The 19,645-nt window shown below is 36.2% G+C and overlaps 1 protein-coding gene and 1 long non-coding RNA gene across 2 annotated transcripts; one reads left to right on the top strand and one right to left on the bottom strand.

Moving 5' to 3' along the window:
- The first annotated feature begins 342 nt into the window (after positions 1 to 342).
- LOC117318581 lies at positions 343 to 10,060 on the top strand. Its single transcript, XR_004530409.1, has 4 exons — positions 343 to 442; positions 4,938 to 4,992; positions 7,297 to 7,345; positions 9,951 to 10,060. It is a non-coding gene; the product is annotated as an uncharacterized LOC117318581 (long non-coding RNA).
- A 2,969-nt stretch (positions 10,061 to 13,029) lies between these two features.
- On the bottom strand, positions 13,030 to 17,441 carry LOC117318583. The gene is made up of 6 exons (XM_033873551.1): positions 16,182 to 17,441; positions 15,229 to 15,444; positions 14,902 to 15,096; positions 14,316 to 14,492; positions 13,788 to 13,950; positions 13,030 to 13,323 (listed from the first exon to the last, which is right to left on the bottom strand). Exon 1 carries the CDS (start codon positions 17,430 to 17,432, stop codon positions 16,185 to 16,187), a length of 1,248 nt encoding a protein of 415 aa, XP_033729442.1. The 5' UTR covers positions 17,433 to 17,441; the 3' UTR covers positions 13,030 to 13,323; positions 13,788 to 13,950; positions 14,316 to 14,492; positions 14,902 to 15,096; positions 15,229 to 15,444; positions 16,182 to 16,184.
- Positions 17,442 to 19,645: the final 2,204 nt, after the last annotated feature.

Genomic DNA, 19,645 nt, shown 5'->3' on the forward strand with positions numbered 1-19,645 from the left:
TGTCAAAATCCAAGATGGCTGCCTGTCGGCCATGTTGTTTTCCGATAGGTCTCAAAATGCGATATGCATAACTAGGCACCAAGGGGAACCTACATATGAAATTTGAGAAAGATCCTTTCAGCACTTTCTGAGAAATAGCGATAACAAGAATTGTTTACGGACGGACGGAGGGACGGACGGACGGAGGGACGGACGGACGGAGGGACGGAGGGACGGACGACGGACCACGGACGCAGGGCGATTTGAATAGCCCACCATCTGATGATGGTGGGCTAACAAAATGAAAGTAACATCACTTCCTACAAGCTCCAGAAACAAAGACATAATCTTACTTTTTATCTGTCAGCGGATCAAACTTGTGGAGGCTGAGAGAGCAAAAGTGTCAATATATCCACCAGCTCATCAGGTGTTTTCCTGGACACAATTCTGTTGTCCGGACTTAGTAAGTTTACTGTTCGATGTGTAAAATCTATAGCATTTTATTTCAGATCATATCCATTAATTGTACATCAGTAACAGTAATATATTGGGTCAAAGTGTCCCATAAGTGTACACGACCCTGTGTCCCTTTCCCACGCTATTGTTAGCTTCATATCCTTATTGTCGTACCACATGAAATAGTGTAATTGCTGAGTCACAGCTTCCGCATTCCCCTTGTTACTGATCATATTAAGCAGATACAGCGGGACATATTTCAGTCTCTGCCTGTGCTGGCAGCTAGCCAAACAAGGAATGCATGTTCCTATGACACCTATTTTCACCATTTCCCTCCACTTTCTTACTCCGACAATGTTGGAGGATAGCATAGGTAGCTGAAGTTGCTGACCTCCATCCTTTGAAGTTTTCGTTTGTTAACATTTAAGTTAGAATATATGCTTTATCTAAAAGAAGCCTTAATTTGTGAGTCATCGTTTGAATGTTTCTTAAATGATTTGTCAACTGTTTAAGCTATGTCATCTTAATCTGTTTAAATGCTACACACCTTATGTGCAGCTGATAGCTAAATGTCAATATTATTTGTGTGATTGTTATCCGATGAAATGTATCTGCATAATTAAACATTTAAGTATACTTTCCTGACTGATTAAGTGCAGAAAGTAATATAAAAACCACATGTACACAAATTTGTACTTTTTTAGATTTAGTGTCAGTATACAGAATCAAAAAACAAATGGATTGTTTTGCCATATTTTTTAATCTGTCCAGTGCTTTCATGAATTTATTTAATAATACTACATGTTAGATTCAAACAAAGTTTTAGATTCTTCATAACCCCGTATGTACCCCTTTAGTTTCGTTTAGGCCTATAACAGGACGCTTGCCAGCTGGTTAAAGGCATATATTATGTGAGGCAGTGGTCAGTTAAAGGCCAGCTCACAGACCGTATTGAAATTCTGACACGTGACTGACTTTCAGGGTGACACTACCCCGATAAAAATATAATAATTAAAACCAATTAAGCTTAGGACAAGCGCACAAACGACTTCTATTTGACAGTAAACAGATACGGAAATCTCGGAAAGAGAAAGTGAAACCAACACTGGTAATGTTTTCAACTGAGTATCTGACGATAGTCTATTTATGAAGTTAAATGAATAACTAATAACAACTATCTGTAGATCGAGAACAGTGTTCTTTAAACATATTTTCAGTTATGTATAAACACTTGAAAAAGTCTGTATCCCATTGTGACCTTCCAAAATTTCCTGACGTCATCAGAGTAGTGCATCTGTGTTGTGCCAAAGGAGAGCATTTAACCACATCTAAAAGCAGGGTGTAAGCAATCATAGACAAAGGGAATGCTCCATTTCTAACCATTTAAAAAAAAACTGTAGCACAGCCTAATCTTGTCCCCTTTCGATAATTTTGAAGAGGAAAAAGGGGTCTCAACATTTTAACAAACTACTCATAAAACAAGAAAACCTTGCTTCAGCTCAAAATAAATTGGGAAATATATTTGATTTTAATAATGATGCATTGAAAAAGTTATACTCCCATTTAAAATAACAAAAAATACTGAGCTACAAGGCTACAATAATAATACAGAATAAATCATCACATATTTACCACTAATGATTTTATTTACAAGATTAGCCTAACAAATAATCCTAACTGTACATTCTGTAATGGTGAAAGGGAGACATTCTCCCATATTTTATGGGACTGTAATGAGTTCAGCAATTTTTGTTCAATTTTGAATCACTTTTAGATATCATTACTATTCCTTTTGCAATTAATAAGCAAGCTATGATGTTTGGATTATTTGAACTTATAGGCATTGATAATAATGTTTATAATGAAATTATTTTGATTTTTTAACAATATCTGTACAAAAACAGGTGCGCTCATAAATCATTAAATGTTATGGCGTTGGTAAATTTAATAAAAGATTATTACACAGTCCAAAAGGACAGTGCCTCAATGTTTTATTACTGAATGGAAAAAATATTAAAACTTGTTGAACTTGCCTGATCGAAAATGTTGAGAAAAAAAATCTAAATACCATCCACCCTTTTAAATGTATAAACCGAAAGTCTGACCTCCTCTCACCTTCGTATCAACCTGTCGTCCCTTTCTTTCTCATCATTCTCAATCCCCCTCCTTTTCTCTCTTCCTTTCTTTGTAGCTCTTTTTATATGTGTTTTGTTTTTGTTCTGATGTTCTTTGTGTTTTGTCCGATTCCATATGTCTTCATGTTGTATGCGAGTGTGAATGTAAGGTAGGTTGGATCTAAGATAATCATAATTTGATCAGTTATACTGTTCAAATGGGAAAGTGAAGAAAAATGGTGAGCGAGTAATTATATAATTGTTCTTGTGAAATGTAACCTTTTGGTTTTTATGTTTAAAAATAAAAGAAATATATATAAAAAAAATTTGAAGGGGAAAAATCTAAAAATATTACTGGACAAAGTTCTCCATTTTCAAAAAGTCGTTCATGGATTCTGATGTATCAACAATATGATCATCATTACCTATTTCCATACTTCTCGCTTCATTAAATAGTGATTGTCTTACTCCCGGCTGCTTTATTGGCGCATGCAGCTTTGCGCCTTTCTGTGTCCATATCTTCGATTAAGGGGTATTGTCGAGTGCAATGGCCGACACCATCAGGTGAAAACAGATTGTTCAATAACATTCATAGAAACATTTTTACATAAAAAAGTTAATTAGTGACATCAATAGAGGATAAGATAATGGGAGATATAAATTATTTTCTTATCTTCACGTGTGCTATCCTGTACCGATCGAGTTTTTTTGGTGGAAACTGGCGAACAAAATACAAAACCACATTAATTTTCATGCCGTAGATAAGCTGAGATGACACAGTTTTGTATGCACTGAGAGTCATTACCACCTGTCAATAGGTGGCGTCTGAGTTGCGAGGACTGATTGAAATGTTGTGAGCCTCATATTGAAGGATTTGAATTTTGCCGGAGATATTGTATTATTTTTCAACATAATCCCCTTCATTTCTTGGGTTGCAACATTGACAGGCTTTCCAGGACGGGAGTCATCCGCAAGGCTCTGTCGGCCGCGCTTAGAATCCGCAACCCACCTTTTCAATGTAGCATATGAAGGGACATCATTCCCTAGTGTTGTTACCATATCATTAGGTGTTAAAACTTTTAATGCAAATATGGGATCACTGCTCTTTCACCGATTTGCCCATTTGCAAAATCCGCTTGTCTTGTTTACTTAAGAGTGCTACATAGGTACGGGATGAAGGTAAGAAAATAACCTATCTTTAAGGAAACGAGAACACTGCAGTCCCGTGAACATCGGCAAAATATGTAATAACTTATAATGAAAATGACAAATTTTGATTTTGCAAACATCTCCTCGTCATTTATCCTTGATTAATGTCAGTGACTTACTATTTTGTGTGAATACATTTCTATGTTTTCTGAATAATCAGTTTTCACCTGCATTTGTACACCATTGTCAATCGACAATACCCTTAAGATATAGCAGTATCTGGGTGGTAAATCGTTTATCGATCTATAGCATTTGATAAACATCTGGACATTACTATGCAGTGGTAGCATCGGTATATCTGCAATTATACACGTAAAATAGATTCATTAATGGAAGCTTGGCTAATACCATTCTCATTTAATAAAACAACTTTTCTTTTTGGCCTCATTCATTAAAATTTCATTCCAAGTAATCGAGTTGATAATGAAATCATTATTATCATAAAACAATATATTTCCAGAATGAGATGTTTACCTAACTCACTAAGTATAAACGGTCTCATCAATATTATTAAGGATAATTACATGATTCAAAAATGCATTGCTAATAGTAAGGGTGAAAAGGATACTAGGATACAGAGTGAGTGAAAAAGACTTTAGAAATATTTGCTTAATTGTATAATTCCACTACTTGTATATATACATGTAAACATTGATGTTTCCTAGCATATATATTATTCAAATGTATAATGTGTTTTTCAGGGTGTACATGTGCGTAAGGGTTATATGTATGTAAGGGTGTATATGTATGTGAGAGTATATATTCATGTGAGGAAGCGGGTATATGAGGGTGTGCATGGATGTGTATGTGTATGTGATGGTGAAATATATAAACATGTAGTAAAGAAATGATACATGTGTAATTTTGAGTGTGTAATGATGCAATGTATAAACAGTACAGAAATTTTAACTATGTAGCATTTTAGGCACTTTCTTTTGAAGTTTACTGATGCAAGACATGAAGTATCTTAACTAATTAACAACATACTTTTTATAGCATATTCATTCAATGAATTATAGAGTCTTATAAGACAGCTTAATTGGTGATTTATGGTAAATAACTTTCATAAATAATTAAAAATAAGTTAAGATAGGTTTCTGTATACATTTGTATATATATATACTACTGGCTGCTTATACATGTATATATAATTTACTTCCAAATATGTCTTTTTTACAGGTGAAGGTGGTGATATTGGGACAGGATCCATACCATGGACAAGGTCAAGCTCATGGTAAGTGTATTGAAGAAAAAGTGTAGTGAAAAGAATGGTCCAAGTTTTGGAAATATCACACGCACACACACACGCACTAACGCACGCACGCACATTTATCCAGCGATAAAGATACGATGTATGTTTAAATCGATCCATGTCTATTGCAGTTAAGTGAAAATTCTGACAAAATGAAAATCAGAGCATATAATTACAGATTATGGGGCAACAATGTAGTGTTCATTTCCATTTTGATTGACATCATACTTGACAACAAGCCATTTGTAGCTCACCTACCCGAAGGGCATGAGACTTATGCCGTGGCACAGCGTCTGTAGTCCGTCCGGCGTCAACTTTTCCATTCAAACAACTACTTCTCAATAACCAACAGGCTCAAAGACCTTACTTTTGGCCTGTAGCATGCTGGGATGAAGGACCACAAGTTTGCTAAAATTAATTACCTTGACCTACATTCCAGGTGGCATGGTAAAATGAAATATTTAAAGGATTTCTAAATAAGCAGGAGGCACAGGGAGTTAATATTTAGTTAGTTGCATGCTGGGAAACTATTAATTTGACCTATTTCAGGGTCAAAGGGTGAAATCGGCGAAAATGTTTAGGTCAACTGAGATTTTACGATCACCTTTTGTCAGGCGTCTTCCGGCGTTCGTCGTAAACAATATACATTTCCAACTTCCCAAGAACCTGCTGTTAGGTATGTAGCATGCTAGAATGAAGGATTACCAAGTTTATTGTAAGGGATGATCTTGATATTCGTACAAGGTCAGAGGGATGAAATATATTGAAATCTTTAAACGATTTTTTATAACCAATTTGCCCAGAGATCCGATAATAGGTCTGTAGCATACTGAATGAAGGTCTGCCAAGTTTGTTTTTTTTTCAAATGGATGACCTTGACTGACTTCCATTCAAGGTCGCAGGGGTCCAATATGCTAAAATCTTTAGACGGCTTCTTTTCATTAAGAGCCCATAAGGCCTGATTTTGCGCCTATATCATACTTGTGTGGAGGACTACCACGATGGTTCAAACGAATGACATTGACTTTCATTCAAGGCCACAAGGGTAAAAGATGCCTAAATATTTAAATGACTTACCATTAAGCAGAAGCCCGTGCGGTATGATATTGGACATTTAACATGCTGGGGTGAACGGCTATCACGATTGTTGAAATGAATGACCTAGAACTTCATTCAAGGCCACATGGGTCAAATATGCTAAAATCTTTAAATGACATCTTCTCACGAAGCCAGAAGCCAGAAGCCAGAAACCTGATATGGGACTTTAGAATCAAATACAAATAAACCATCTTCATATTCCTACATTTGTGTACTATTGTTTATCGTCCAAAATGAAATATTTTAGTGTTGAATTGTTATGTTATGCACAAACATTAGTTGCTCTTGTGAACGAATAAAACCAATACCTGCTAAAACAGCAGATAATAAAAAAAAAAAATGCAATGGCACATACTGATGACACTGAGCTTCATTAAAGGTTACCACTCGCAGATATAATCACATCTTTTGAACGTCTTCTTCTCGAAACTGATACACTTCGAAACTTGAATTTTGGCCTCTAGCATAAATTCAAGGTCACTGAATTCAAATGTGCCAAATTATATTAAAGTCAGATGACCTTTAAGGCCCATCGACCCCTTATGGTTAAACAAATTCATCTCAAATTGATATTGGGTCTGTAGCATGCTGGGTTGATAAACTACCGAGTCTGTTCAAATTAATGATCTTGACCTGCATTCAAGGTCATAGGGGTCAAATTGTCTGAAATTTTTACATGACTTCCTCTCAATAGCCAGATGATCCAGATACATGATATTTGGTTTGTAGCTTGCTAGGGTGAAGGACTAGGCAGTTTGTTCAAATAAATGACCTTGACCGTAATTAAAGTTTGAAAGAGGTAAATTTGCCGAATTATTTAAAAGACACCTTTTCATATAACCGCTAGGCTCTGAGACCTTATATCTGGTCTCCGATACACTTTTTTTTTTATTATATTATTGTATTTAACGGATCACTGCATAGCAGGTGAGCGACTCGGCCCATATTCCTGGTTGATATAGCGAAAGCGAGAATATGGTTGGATATGAGTTGAAGATTTGGAGTCTTTTAGGACAAGCTCTATCATCAAGCAAGTTTAGTGTTAGACTTTCAATCATCAAAAAGTAAAATTGGATATTTGGTTCCTAAATTTGAACAAAAAAAATCTATCTTTTCATATTGGACCCTTAATGTATTGATAGGAAAAAAATTGAGATCTTTTTTTATCATTTAACTGTTATATTTCAGGCCTGAGTTTCAGTTTTCAGGGCGAGGAGGACAAGACTCTTCCACCTAGGTAAGGACATAGGCAATAGTCAAACTAATGATGCTTACTGATGGACTGTAATATAAACTATTACCCATATATACCTCTGATATGTGTTTTCCATATCTTTTTTATCTTACCCTGGGCATGATTGATACAAGCCACACCTTCTCAACAGTTGTTTGCAACAATACAATGACATCATGTCGACCATTCAGTCATGTCACATCTGTTTTGTATTGATGTAATATAAGCAGGTAAACAGAGTAAGATAAAATATTCTCCTATACAAGCGAATTTCCGTTTTTAGTAGGGTAAAGGTATACGTAGCTCTCTATAATTGTCTGTAACCAGTTTACAGTAGGGAAGAGATATTTTTCACGCGCTATGATCCCACTTATGATAGCGTAACCATGTCGCATATTTGATAACGTAATCAATTATGAACGCGCATTTGAATGACATTGATGATAGTGCGATGAAAAAGTTTCACAGCAGTTTGTTTCTATTTTAAAAGCATGTAAGAAAAAAAATCTAACAACGACCTGTACTGTGGACAGGGCTATATCAAGCCTTGTGCTGACTAAACAAACCCTCAGGTTGAGATATCGCTGTCCACGGAATAGGTCCATGTAAGATTCTATTAATCATTTACCCCCTTTGGGAGCGAGACAGGGAGATCTAAACTCGATCTTAAACATTGGGGTTTGATTCTAAAGCTGCCAAGCATTCAAAAAGCCTCGTGTTTGGCAACTTAAGAATCCTCCCTCAGGTTGACATTCCCCTGTCTCGTCTCCAAGGGGGTAAAAGTTCTACTGATCTCTTTCAGGGGCTGCAGACATTCTTTTACAAAATTTTGTTTGATGCGAAAATAGATCTTTAAAAAATATTATTGTACAACATTACTAGTCAGTTTGTTTAGTTTATCCCCTATGAAGTAGGGTCTCTTTGTAGTAGTCGGTAGCTACATCACTGAAAAAAAAACATACGTGAGCCCTGTCGCATGCCATCTAGAGCAATCCGGGTCAAATGTCTTGTTCAAGGACACAGCCACAACCGCACAAACCAGTCCGTTTATCATCTTTCAAAGAAACACAAACCGATACGAATAGGTAGCGTTGAACTACACACATCTGATCTGCACTTGAAGTAATACCGTCATGCAAACCGACTGACCTATCGCGGGAGGTGCAAATATAAAAAATGTTATGCCTCCTAAACTCCTGGGAGATTTGCAACAGGATACAATTTTACTGGTGAAGACCCTAAAGCCACAGTGTATGTGTAGGTGTGGATATATTGGCGAATAGGGAAATCTGACATTTTTCGGCATAGCCGTCTAATTTTGTTTTGGCTCCGGATATGACGCGACAGGTGGCGTTCTGGTCCAGATGAAGTATATGATTGGTCAATGTAGCGGTCAATGCAAAATGCAGATATACAGTTAAAAACGAAACAAAGTTAAAGGGACCTCACGGTAAACCAATATTTATTTTGTATTTTTTATCATATTATTGGGTATATCTTTAAAACAATAACCTTCTGAACAATAACCATTCGAATTCGATGATGTAGGCCTATGTACATAAAAACATCAATTATCAATTATTAAAAGATTATCAAACAATCTGAATATGCAAAAATTTTGTGACATATACGATAAACGCATGCGCACAACAAACTAAAACACATGGAAACAAAAATGGATTCCAATGTGAATCGACTGCGGTTGAAAACGATAACAGCTTCCGCAATGAAGAGAATAATAGGAAAATGAGTCAAACACAATCCTAGAATTAAACTTGGGAAGCAGTACAATAGACTGTAACAGTTCAAACATGAAAACAGCAGTAATACGGACGCCGCTCGTATTCTGCTTGATTGTTTGAAAGTAGGTCATGACAATATCGGTAATATTTACACAAACTCGGTAAGATTTCCACAAACTCGATAAGATTTCCACAAACTCTGTAATAGTTCCACAAACTCGGTAATATTTATACAGTCTGTACCAGTACATCGCTACTGTCACTATACTATATGAACAATGTTTACACTTATTTACACATAAATATGTGTGCCGTAATATATACAGAACGTGTTATTTAACATTTAAACCACTGTATAATATCGTTATCCAACTAACCCAGATGGAATATATATATCGCCTTGTAAACTATCGTGTGTTTGTGCTGCCACGATTTCAAAACAGTCACGTAATGATTTAAAAATAATTTCAGCGCTAAATTTAGAGGGGGATTCCCAACTAAATCGAGTGGTCAAGCTGGACATAGGGATTGACTGTGAATATTGGGACAGCACAGAAACATACCTGGAAAGGAACAAAACGCGTACATTCAGTGAAAATTGCAGCGTTTTTACCGTGATGTCCATTTAAATTGAATGCAAGCTGAATAAGTGGATGCATCTATTCAAATGACACATTTGCAGTCTTATTATCACCAAAAATGATTTAAACTGATATAATTTTGTTATCCGTGCAGAAACTGCGCATTTATTAATTACAATGTAGTTCGTTAACTTATTTCACCAGTAGTTTTACATCATAACCACCAGCATTAAAACTATGCCGTTTATCTTTTTTAAAGATATTTCTTGTTTGTTTTTGTTATAGCTTAAGGAATATTTTCAAGGAGCTGAAAAATACTGTACCAGCATTCCAACATCCAGGACATGGCTCACTGATTGGCTGGGCTGAACAAGGTAATTATGATTGAACAAATATAACCATATAGATATTGATCAGGATATCATTAGAATTTACTGATTGATAAATACTTGACAGGACTAGTCTTAAATAGTTTACTTTACTGCTTTTAGACTTGAAAAGCTCTGAATCCTAATATGAACTGAAGATTGTTTGAATATGAATTGGCCCGGAAATAACAAATGAAAAGTGTTGTATAAAACATTGTGACAGCCATAAGTAGTTAAATATCTTTCATTAAAAATGAAAATTAAAAAGAACATTTAGGACTTAAAGACGCCATGAAAGGACTTTAAAAAATGATATGTTCAATTTTTGTTTTACAGTTAAGGTAACAAGGCTTTGTTATCGTTCAAACCCCTTGATCGATTTCCTTCGCCATAGTCTCATAATATGTACTGGATCCTAACAAACAAATGTTGGATGCGTATTACTAGAAATAGATATATGTCAAGTAGTAATAACGACAGTACAGACAAGTAAATTGTCAAATTTTCGAGGCAATCTGCCCCTTTATCAAGACACAGGTAAATTACATACGATCACATAAAGACATAATACATGGAACAGTTACACAAATATAGTAGGTATAAACAACAAAAAGTATCATAATGTTGTAAAAATGATCCCCCTCGGTCGATACTAAATTCGCCGAGGGCCTATTATGATTAATAAGGAAACATCTTTGGTGGTGTACAGATGCTAAAAGTAAATGAATGAATGAATGAATGAATGAATGAATGAATGAATGAACAAATAAATAAATAAATAAATAAATAATATAACTTAAAGGTTTAACAGAAAAGCATCGCGGGTCGATTAGATGTGATGGCAGCGCGTGTTATGTCATGAATGTTTTTGTTATTGTTTTTTTCCCTCGATATGTACATTTCGTCCCGCAAAACTCGGCCCAAACAGCGGGTTGCAGTGACAATATCGGGTGGCCAATCCCATATTAAAATTAGTTCGTTTAAATGAAATGGAGCAAGTTTTAAGTTTTATGTAATTGTGTAGAAAGGTAAAATTTAGACATTAGAAACCAAACGAAAAGGTGGTCGAAAGATCCTATTATCGTGACGAAAACCGAATGTCAGGACGACTCGTCACAAACCGACAACATGTACTCGCCCAGCTTATTCAGCCAATCAGCTGCTGTTTCATGTAAACCAAGTCCCTAAGGAAAGTCTGTTTGTGGGGCCTGTAGGGGTTGGTCTGAGTAAATAACATATGGAGTGGGTACTTCCTATAAGCGAGAATAGAGATTATAGGAATAATGTTTGAAGAACAAACATCATACATCCCTACTAAAAATAGGATGGCGTAGGACTACAGGTGGAAAAAAAGGCGGGAATCCCCCAGATGGGGGTTTCCCCGTCCGTTGTAAGGTCCTTTGATAACACATGTGCTCCTATATGCTATGAACCTGTGCACGATATTTGTTGTGTGTGGCGAGAATAGATATTTATTCCGTCATTTTAACTCCAAGTGAATGATAGAGGCGAATAAATCTGCAGTTTTGACCACAGGGGGCTAACTCAATGAAAATGGAATTTACCATACATATTTCGTATTTACTGGATGGACTGGTCAATATACTTAACGACCATATGATTTTTTTCCGAAAAATCGAGATTTAAAAGATTATTAAAAAATCGAGGTAATTACTAATAAAACAGAGAAAGGGACGACAGTCGCCATTTTGAATTTTTTACCCCCGCCTCGAATAAAGTTATTTTTTTCGCAATAGTATACCTTTTTTCCTTGAGTCACAGTGACATGCCAGTCCTCTGATAATCCATTATCATGCACATATCACTCAATCGCATATATACGATGTCTATATAGTCCAACGCAACATTTAAGTTCAAAATTACCGCCACTTACTGACTTGTGACAGCGAAAGCAACGTCCCAGTGGAGAGCGATTAGAGTGACGTCCCCTGATTAGAGACGTTCCGAACGTGACAATGCAATTTAATCGGTTTAGTCAAAGGTATTCCGATACGTTTGTTTTCGCGGAAAATTTGTGGTAATGGTCATGGATGAAAGGCAAAATTACGCTTACGATACCGTAAGAAACGGTCACAATCTTGTGATCACAGGACAAGCAGGTACCGGGAAAAGCTTCATGATAAGGAAGATTTACGATGAGTTGTCAACAAACAAAAACATCGCAATTACTGCTTCAACAGGGATAGCTGCAACGTTGTATTCTTATGCAACAACATTACACAAATGGGCTGGCATCGGTGACGGTAGGTACACAAACCTTGAGATTTTCAATCTAGTGAATACCGATGAGCGATTCGTGAAAACTAAGAAGAGAATACTTGACACTGAACTACTCATTATTGATGAGATTTCTATGATTAGCAAACGTATTTTAAACCAAGTCGAGTTTTTATGTAGGAAAATTAGAGTAAATGAAAACCCATTTGGATCACTGCAAGTGGTGCTTAGTGGAGACTTTTTTCAACTACCACCGGTGAAAGATTATTTATATGGTGACCATGGACACTATTGTTTTGAAAATGACTGGTTTGAGAAATGTTTTCCCCATCGCGTAAACCTAACAACTGTTTACAGACAGTCTGAGACAAAGCTAGCAAATGCTGTCAATGAACTTGAGAGAGGATCTCCATCAACAGATACAGAAAAGTTTATGTCTGGTTTGAAACGCCCTCTTGAGGACCCATCAAATGTTGTTAAATTATTTGCACGAAATATGGAGGTAGACATGTACAACGCATCGAAGCTTGAAGACAATCCAAACAAACTCCACTTATACAAGTCTGATGATGAGGGGGACAGTACATATCTGAAGTCGATGCAAGCACCAAGATATTTGGCACTGAAGAAGGATGCCCCAGTTATGCTATTAGTGAATTTATCAGATGAATTGGTGAATGGATCAATAGGCAAAGTTACAGATTTTGGAAAAGATGACATCTTTTTAAAATTTACAATCAACACCAAGGAAGTCAATGTCACAGTGAAGAAACATTTATTTTCGAAATATGACCCCATAAGTAAAAAAAATATTGCTACAAGATCACAGTTTCCCATCCGACTGGCATATGGCATTACCATCCACAAATCACAGGGCATGACATTGAAAGCAGTTGAAATTGACTGTCAGCATATTTTCAATCCTGGACAATTAGGTGTGGCTGTCGGCAGAGCAGTATGTACATCAGGCTTGAGAGTTGTAAATTTTCATTCATGCTTAAGTAAAAAGCATCCCTCTAAAGTGTATACGTTTTATGATGCTCACAGACAATCTGAAAATGAAACGAATACAGATGAATATCTAAGATGCTGCAGGTTTCAGGTACGGGTACATTTCTTTGAAGAAGGACAAGATGTTGAACCTGTACCTGAAGTTTTCGACACGGACTATGACTCAGATTTTTTAAATGAAATAGATGAACACGCCGCCTTACTTACTGATTTGGATGAAACCGAGGCAGATCAGAGTTTTTTGACTTCTGACCATAACTACGTGGTAGCTGAGATTAAAGAATGTAACCCTTTGTTAGAGAGAACCATTCATGATTTTATTGATACTCCAAGAGAATCTGAAGCTCGGCAAACACTGACAAAGATTTCTAGAAATAGTACAAAAATTACAGAGTTCTTGAAAAGAAATGATTCAAAGATCAGAGCAATTTATGACTCCTGTGTACCTCAAGAGAAGCCACAACAGAAACACGTTACAGCCTTTTATACAGAGTTTAATACATACCTAAGCAGTGTAGAGTATACCCGTTCCGTTGAAATGGTGACTGGTTGTGATGAAATGGGCAGACAACTCTTAACTACTCTGATGTTTCTGATGCAGGGAGAGGTCCTTAAAGAAAAGGCAGCTGCAGTTGAAAAGTCTCCATCCATTTTGAACATTCAGCCTTCTGTAACAAGTGAAATATCCAGTGCAGGACGAGGAAAAACCAGATACATAGGTGGATATGCCATCGCGAAAATCAAATACAGGATTTCAAAATCCATTCACAACTGTTTGTTTGTTCCTGGACTGGAATTGGAGCTGAAAAAATTGAAAACCCAGCTCAACATTGCCGACCTTATGTCTGTTTCAGCTGCTGATATTTCATCTACATCACAGCATCAAGAAACATTACAGGAAACAGCAAGGAAGCAGTACATCTCAGGAGGACTTACCAACATATCTGATGATGCATTTGAATTTTTTGAATATTTGGAACTACAAATAAGAAAGAAACTCTCATATAAAAATCTTGTGCAACAAAAGAAATACCTGTTCAGAAATGTGCGCGAAAGTCTATACGAGGACACCTCTGTGCTTAAAAAGTTTTGTTCTGTGTACAACTCTTGTCGTCGTGGTTGTGTAGATGGTGCAGACCCAGACCATGAGAAGGAAGTTTCAAGTGTTTTGGATTTGCTTGTAGAAGAGGTTGATTCTCTGGACAAGGTTCTGAAAATGATAATAAATTTGTTCCTAGTTGTATCAGTTTCCCAGTTCAGAAAGGACTATCTGACAGCAATAAGAAGAGAAAAGGGCAAAGCATTAAGAAAGAAGGTTATGGAAAAGGCAAATACCAAAACAAAGGATGTTGACATGGGTTTCATACAGAACGATAAGTCTGAACACAAATTAATATCACATCTGAAGTTGAAGGCCTGTGCCTTACAGAATGAAAACTTTTACAAACAGTTTACCAAGAAACAATTATCACAACTAGTGGAAGCCTATGGTTCTAAAATTTCCACTTCAAAGTCAAATAAATGTGCTTTGGGCCAGGAATTGGTTTCAAAGTTGCAGGAAAGATCTGACATGCCATTTCCAAACATAGTAGATGCTTCCGGAGAAGTTGTGTCCTTACCTGAGAAAGATAAAGGTCCAGATATCCCAGGTACAGGCTTGGATATCTCAGACATCAGTACTGCCTTGGACTTGCCAATGGATATCCCTGGTCCTTCAACAGATATCCCTGGTCCTTCAACAGATATCCCTGGTCCATCAACAGATATCCACGACTCATCAGATATCCCTGGTCCTTCCTCAGGATATGTGAGTGCTGAAGAAAAAACAAGGACAAAAGGTCAAAAAAGAAAGTCAAAATCTAAAACCAGCAAAGGAAAAGGGAAAGGAAAGGGGAAAAGGACATTACCAAACATAGTAGATGCTTCCGAAGAAGTTGTATCCTTACCTGAGAAAGATAAAGGTCCAGATATCCCAGGTACAGGCTTGGATATCTCAGACATCAGTACTGCCTTGGACTTGCCAATGGATATCCCTGGTCCTTCAACAGATATCCCTGGTCCTTCAACAGATATCCCTGGTCCATCAACAGATATCCCTGGTCCATCAACAGATATCCACGGCTCATCAGATATCCCTGGTCCTTCCTCAGAATATGTGAGTGCTGAAGAAAAAACAAGGACAAAAGGTCAAAAAAGAAAGTCAAAATCTAAAACCAGCAAAGGAAAAAGGAAAGGAAAGGGAAAAAGGACAAGAAGGTTTACTGATGATGAAATCATTGAGGATTCCAGTGAAAATTGTGGCATATGTTCAAAATCATACAAAGATTCAGAAGATTGGATATGTTGTGACATATGTACATTGTGGTATCATAGGGATTGTGCTGGCCTTGAGGATGATGAGGATTGGGAGCAATGTTCTTCATCTCTATATACTTGTCCACTATGTCTTTAGGTGAGTTCCTGTATATATATAAACCATTAACTTGCAATGTCTAAAACTGTTTAATTGAAACTGAAAATTATAAAAAAAAAAATTTTGCAAATTTATTCTTTTTTAATGATATACATTCAACATGTTCACAAATACCACTGAAATCTTGAGGCCTATATATTGGCATAAATAATAGCTGTACAGGGCTTTTAAAGTACAATCCTTGTTACATGTGTATATATGTAAAATATGTCTTTGATTCAGAATGGGAATAAGTTTTAAGTCCCTGTGTAGTTTTACACACATACACAGGCACACATATATATGATATGCAACAGCGTTTTTATTTTTTCTGCAGTATTTTAGGTTCCAAATCTTACATTTAGCCTGTAATGTCTGTGTATATATAGAAACATAATGTTTTTCACATATCATTGTATTACAAAACTGACATAATTATACACTCACCTTTCAGTGTACATTCTGATTCTGAAGCTGAGAAACTCCTAGAGGGGTAACTGACTTCCTTAGCTTTTTTGTGGGTGGAACCTGTTGAAATATGTGAGCCTCTGTGCCTGATGAATTAGACTTCTTAGAAATAGTTGTGGAACCAAGAATGATTGAATTCATACTTTGACAATAGAAGAGGTAAGTTGGATTACTGTTAGCACCATTGTGAAGTCCTCTCTGCTGGCAAAATATATTTTCAATTACATCAGAATTAATTCTTCTTGGTACAATTGAAGATGATGACCGACTAAATTTATCCAAACACATTTCATCAAAACCAAGCAGCAATGATATAATGTCTTCTCGTGTTTGATGTGAAATAAGATTTTTCTCAACTTTGGGGCTTGTTTCAATTTCCCAACTTCTAAACCAAGATAAGACTTTTTTGTTTTCTGTTAGTCTCTCATCTCCAGCATCGATAATGGGACGTTGATCTCTGAAATTCTTTACTAATATTGATGTCTGTTCTAACAGGTTTATGCTTCCGTCAAGGTGGTGTCCATCATCCCCCAAGCTCTTTTGGTAACATTTCATCAAATGGAGCATGTCTTGGTTGAGTACATCTTCTGCCAACTTATTTCTCATTTTTGATTGTGATGTTAAAAAGAAGTGATCATTGGTCAACTGCTGATACACCTTAAAAGGATTCGAACTGATTTCCCATTGATATGCCTTGTACCAGTGTTCCCAGGTTATCTCCTTGGAATTTTTAATTAAAAGTTTAGTGTGATTTTTTGAATGACCACTCTTTGATAAATTGTTGCGTATTTTCTTCATTACATGGGAGTAATCCATAATGATGAAAATTTTCTTAGATGGTTGAAATACATTTGGAAAAGACATTGTGGTAAAAGTGTCTGAAGTTTTCTCGTTTAGAAACATCTTCATAAAATCACGGTTACATTGAGCACCATCCAGACTGACATACTTTACTGTAAATCCATACAGATCAAGTGATTTTACAACTTTCCAAAATATCAAATATAATTCACTTGGACTGGCTTGGTTTGTAGGATAGTGTGCAAGAGGGAACCTGAAGCCTGTGTGACCCAGGAAAACAAACTGCAGGACATGATTTGCCAGCTTTACATCATCTGTACCTGTCATTAGTGTCTTCATATGGGATGATTCTTCCGTGCATTCTGTGAATCCAACAAGTTCGTACTCATCACCTTTTCTCCGAAGTTGTAAGTCTTCTTGAATTGACATTTCGTCAATCATAAGTCCCCCTTCATAGCCTTCCTTGCTCAAATCGTTTTGAAATGCTTCATTTTTCATCCAATGTAAGACATCTTTATTGATACCAGCTTCATGTTGTATTTTATTTTTATACCTCTGGATTAACCGTTGTGATGGTAACACTACAAACCCACTTTTATATAAATCTTCATAGCCTCTAGGTGACCTACAGTATAATGTTAAACACATTCGTATTATATCTTTATTCCATCTGCGTCCCTTAGGATTAACTTTTAAACTTTCTGCTTGACTGACAAAGAACTCCATCATTTTCTCTGGAACTTCTGATTTTAATACTTTATTAAAGATAGTGGACATGTCTAAATGATCACCATTTGTTAAAACTATGTCATTGCCAATTTCCATTCCATTTTCAGTTCCTGGATTGTCAACCACAGTGTTACCTGAGGGGCTGGGCTTATGAGATAACCTCCTACATTCTAAACATGCCTTGCTTGCTGACAATAATGGTATACCTCGAAGACATTTGGAACTTCTTAGTACTGTACATTCACTGCCTTCCTTATTACGCCATTGTTCTTGTAAACCTTTGCTGAACTTTACTTCAGGGACATCATGGACATTAACTCCTCCACAAAGAATGATACTCCCTACACTGTTTAATACTGACTTAACACTATCTTCATCAAAATTATATTTGTTACTAGAGGGTGACACCTGAAGGATGTCACAGATGGAATGAAGTGCAGTAAGGGGCGCTAACTCTGTTCCAGCAGTTTTCATCAAAACCGCTCACTATCAAAATTTCGACCAATAAGAAGACCTTGTGTTGTGGGCCGCCGTAGCCGATTGGTTAAGGGGCCCAGACACTTTATCACTAGCCCTTCATCTCTGGGTTGCGAGTTCGAAACACATATAGGGCAGATGCCTTTTTATGACTGTAGGTCGGTGATTTTTCTCTGGGTACTCCAGCTTTCCACCACCAACAAAACCAGGCACGTCCTTAAATGACCCATTCGGAACCCCTTAGGTTTTTTTTTTCAAAATACACCTCGGACGTGAATGGTTATTTGAAGAAACGTTTTATTACGTGACAAATCATTTGGTAATGAAAATGGCGCCCACGCCACAAAAGGTTGTGTTTCAGCAAGACACGCTGAATTCTTGAATTCCATTTAATACATGTTGAAGTGTTCTTTTTTTTGTTTCGTCATTAAACTAATTGCATTATCAAATTTAGATAAAGCGATGTTAACACACGTTGAAAAGTCTATGGGCGCTGCCATGTTTGCTTATAATGTACTCAGTACAACAACTTAAAATAATGAAAGATATTTCAATAAACAAATTTTAAACATGTGGAATGTCCAATTTGAACCTTAGAACCAGTAACTTTATTTAAAATGATTAAAAGAAATGTTTTACCTAAATCATGCGCGAACTCAATTGCCAGTTATTTTGCTCCGTCATTATTACGCGAAACCGCATTTCTCCAGGATCTGGATAGATTACTGGACTACTAACGTTAGCGTCCGAGGGTAGGTATAGCCAATTCGAGGATGATCCGAATGTAAATGACCCTTCCTTTTTATATGACGTTAAAAACTTTATTTACATATTTCATTGAAATCAAACAATATGTAAATTCGAACCAATCAGAGGCTAGGAAATGACGACCTTTTCGGTAAAATGTTAATAAAATAATAAATTGAGGTTACAAGAGTAACCAGTGTCCCATGATGTACCTACATACCAAATTTAAATTTCATTGCAATCGGACAATAACTTAAATCTTCGAACATTAATACGTTCCGTTACTACACTTCATCCTTTATAATATTCTATCGTCAATTTATCGATCGGAATCCTGAGATATCATTACCACGATAATATTAAATAATTAACGAATTACGTTGCTAATGCTGCCATTCATTATAATATTAGAATTCATTAAAGTATTTATATTACTAAGTATAAAATACCGCTTGAGTATTAATACTAAAAATAAATTCCACAAGTGTACACAAAATCCTTAACATCACTTCTGGTTATAACATCATATATTGGGACCGAGTTCACAATTAGCTTCGCTATATGTTACATTGTAATATTAAAATTCATAATAAATTCCCAAAATTGCATTTACAACTTTCTATTTCACCTGGTCAAGACCAACATCTGAGAAACAAAATATAAAAGTTTCAACACAGCATGTTGGACAT

This window comes from Pecten maximus, unplaced genomic scaffold (assembly GCF_902652985.1).
Source record: "Pecten maximus unplaced genomic scaffold, xPecMax1.1, whole genome shotgun sequence".
Lineage (NCBI taxonomy): Eukaryota > Metazoa > Mollusca > Bivalvia > Pectinida > Pectinidae > Pecten > Pecten maximus.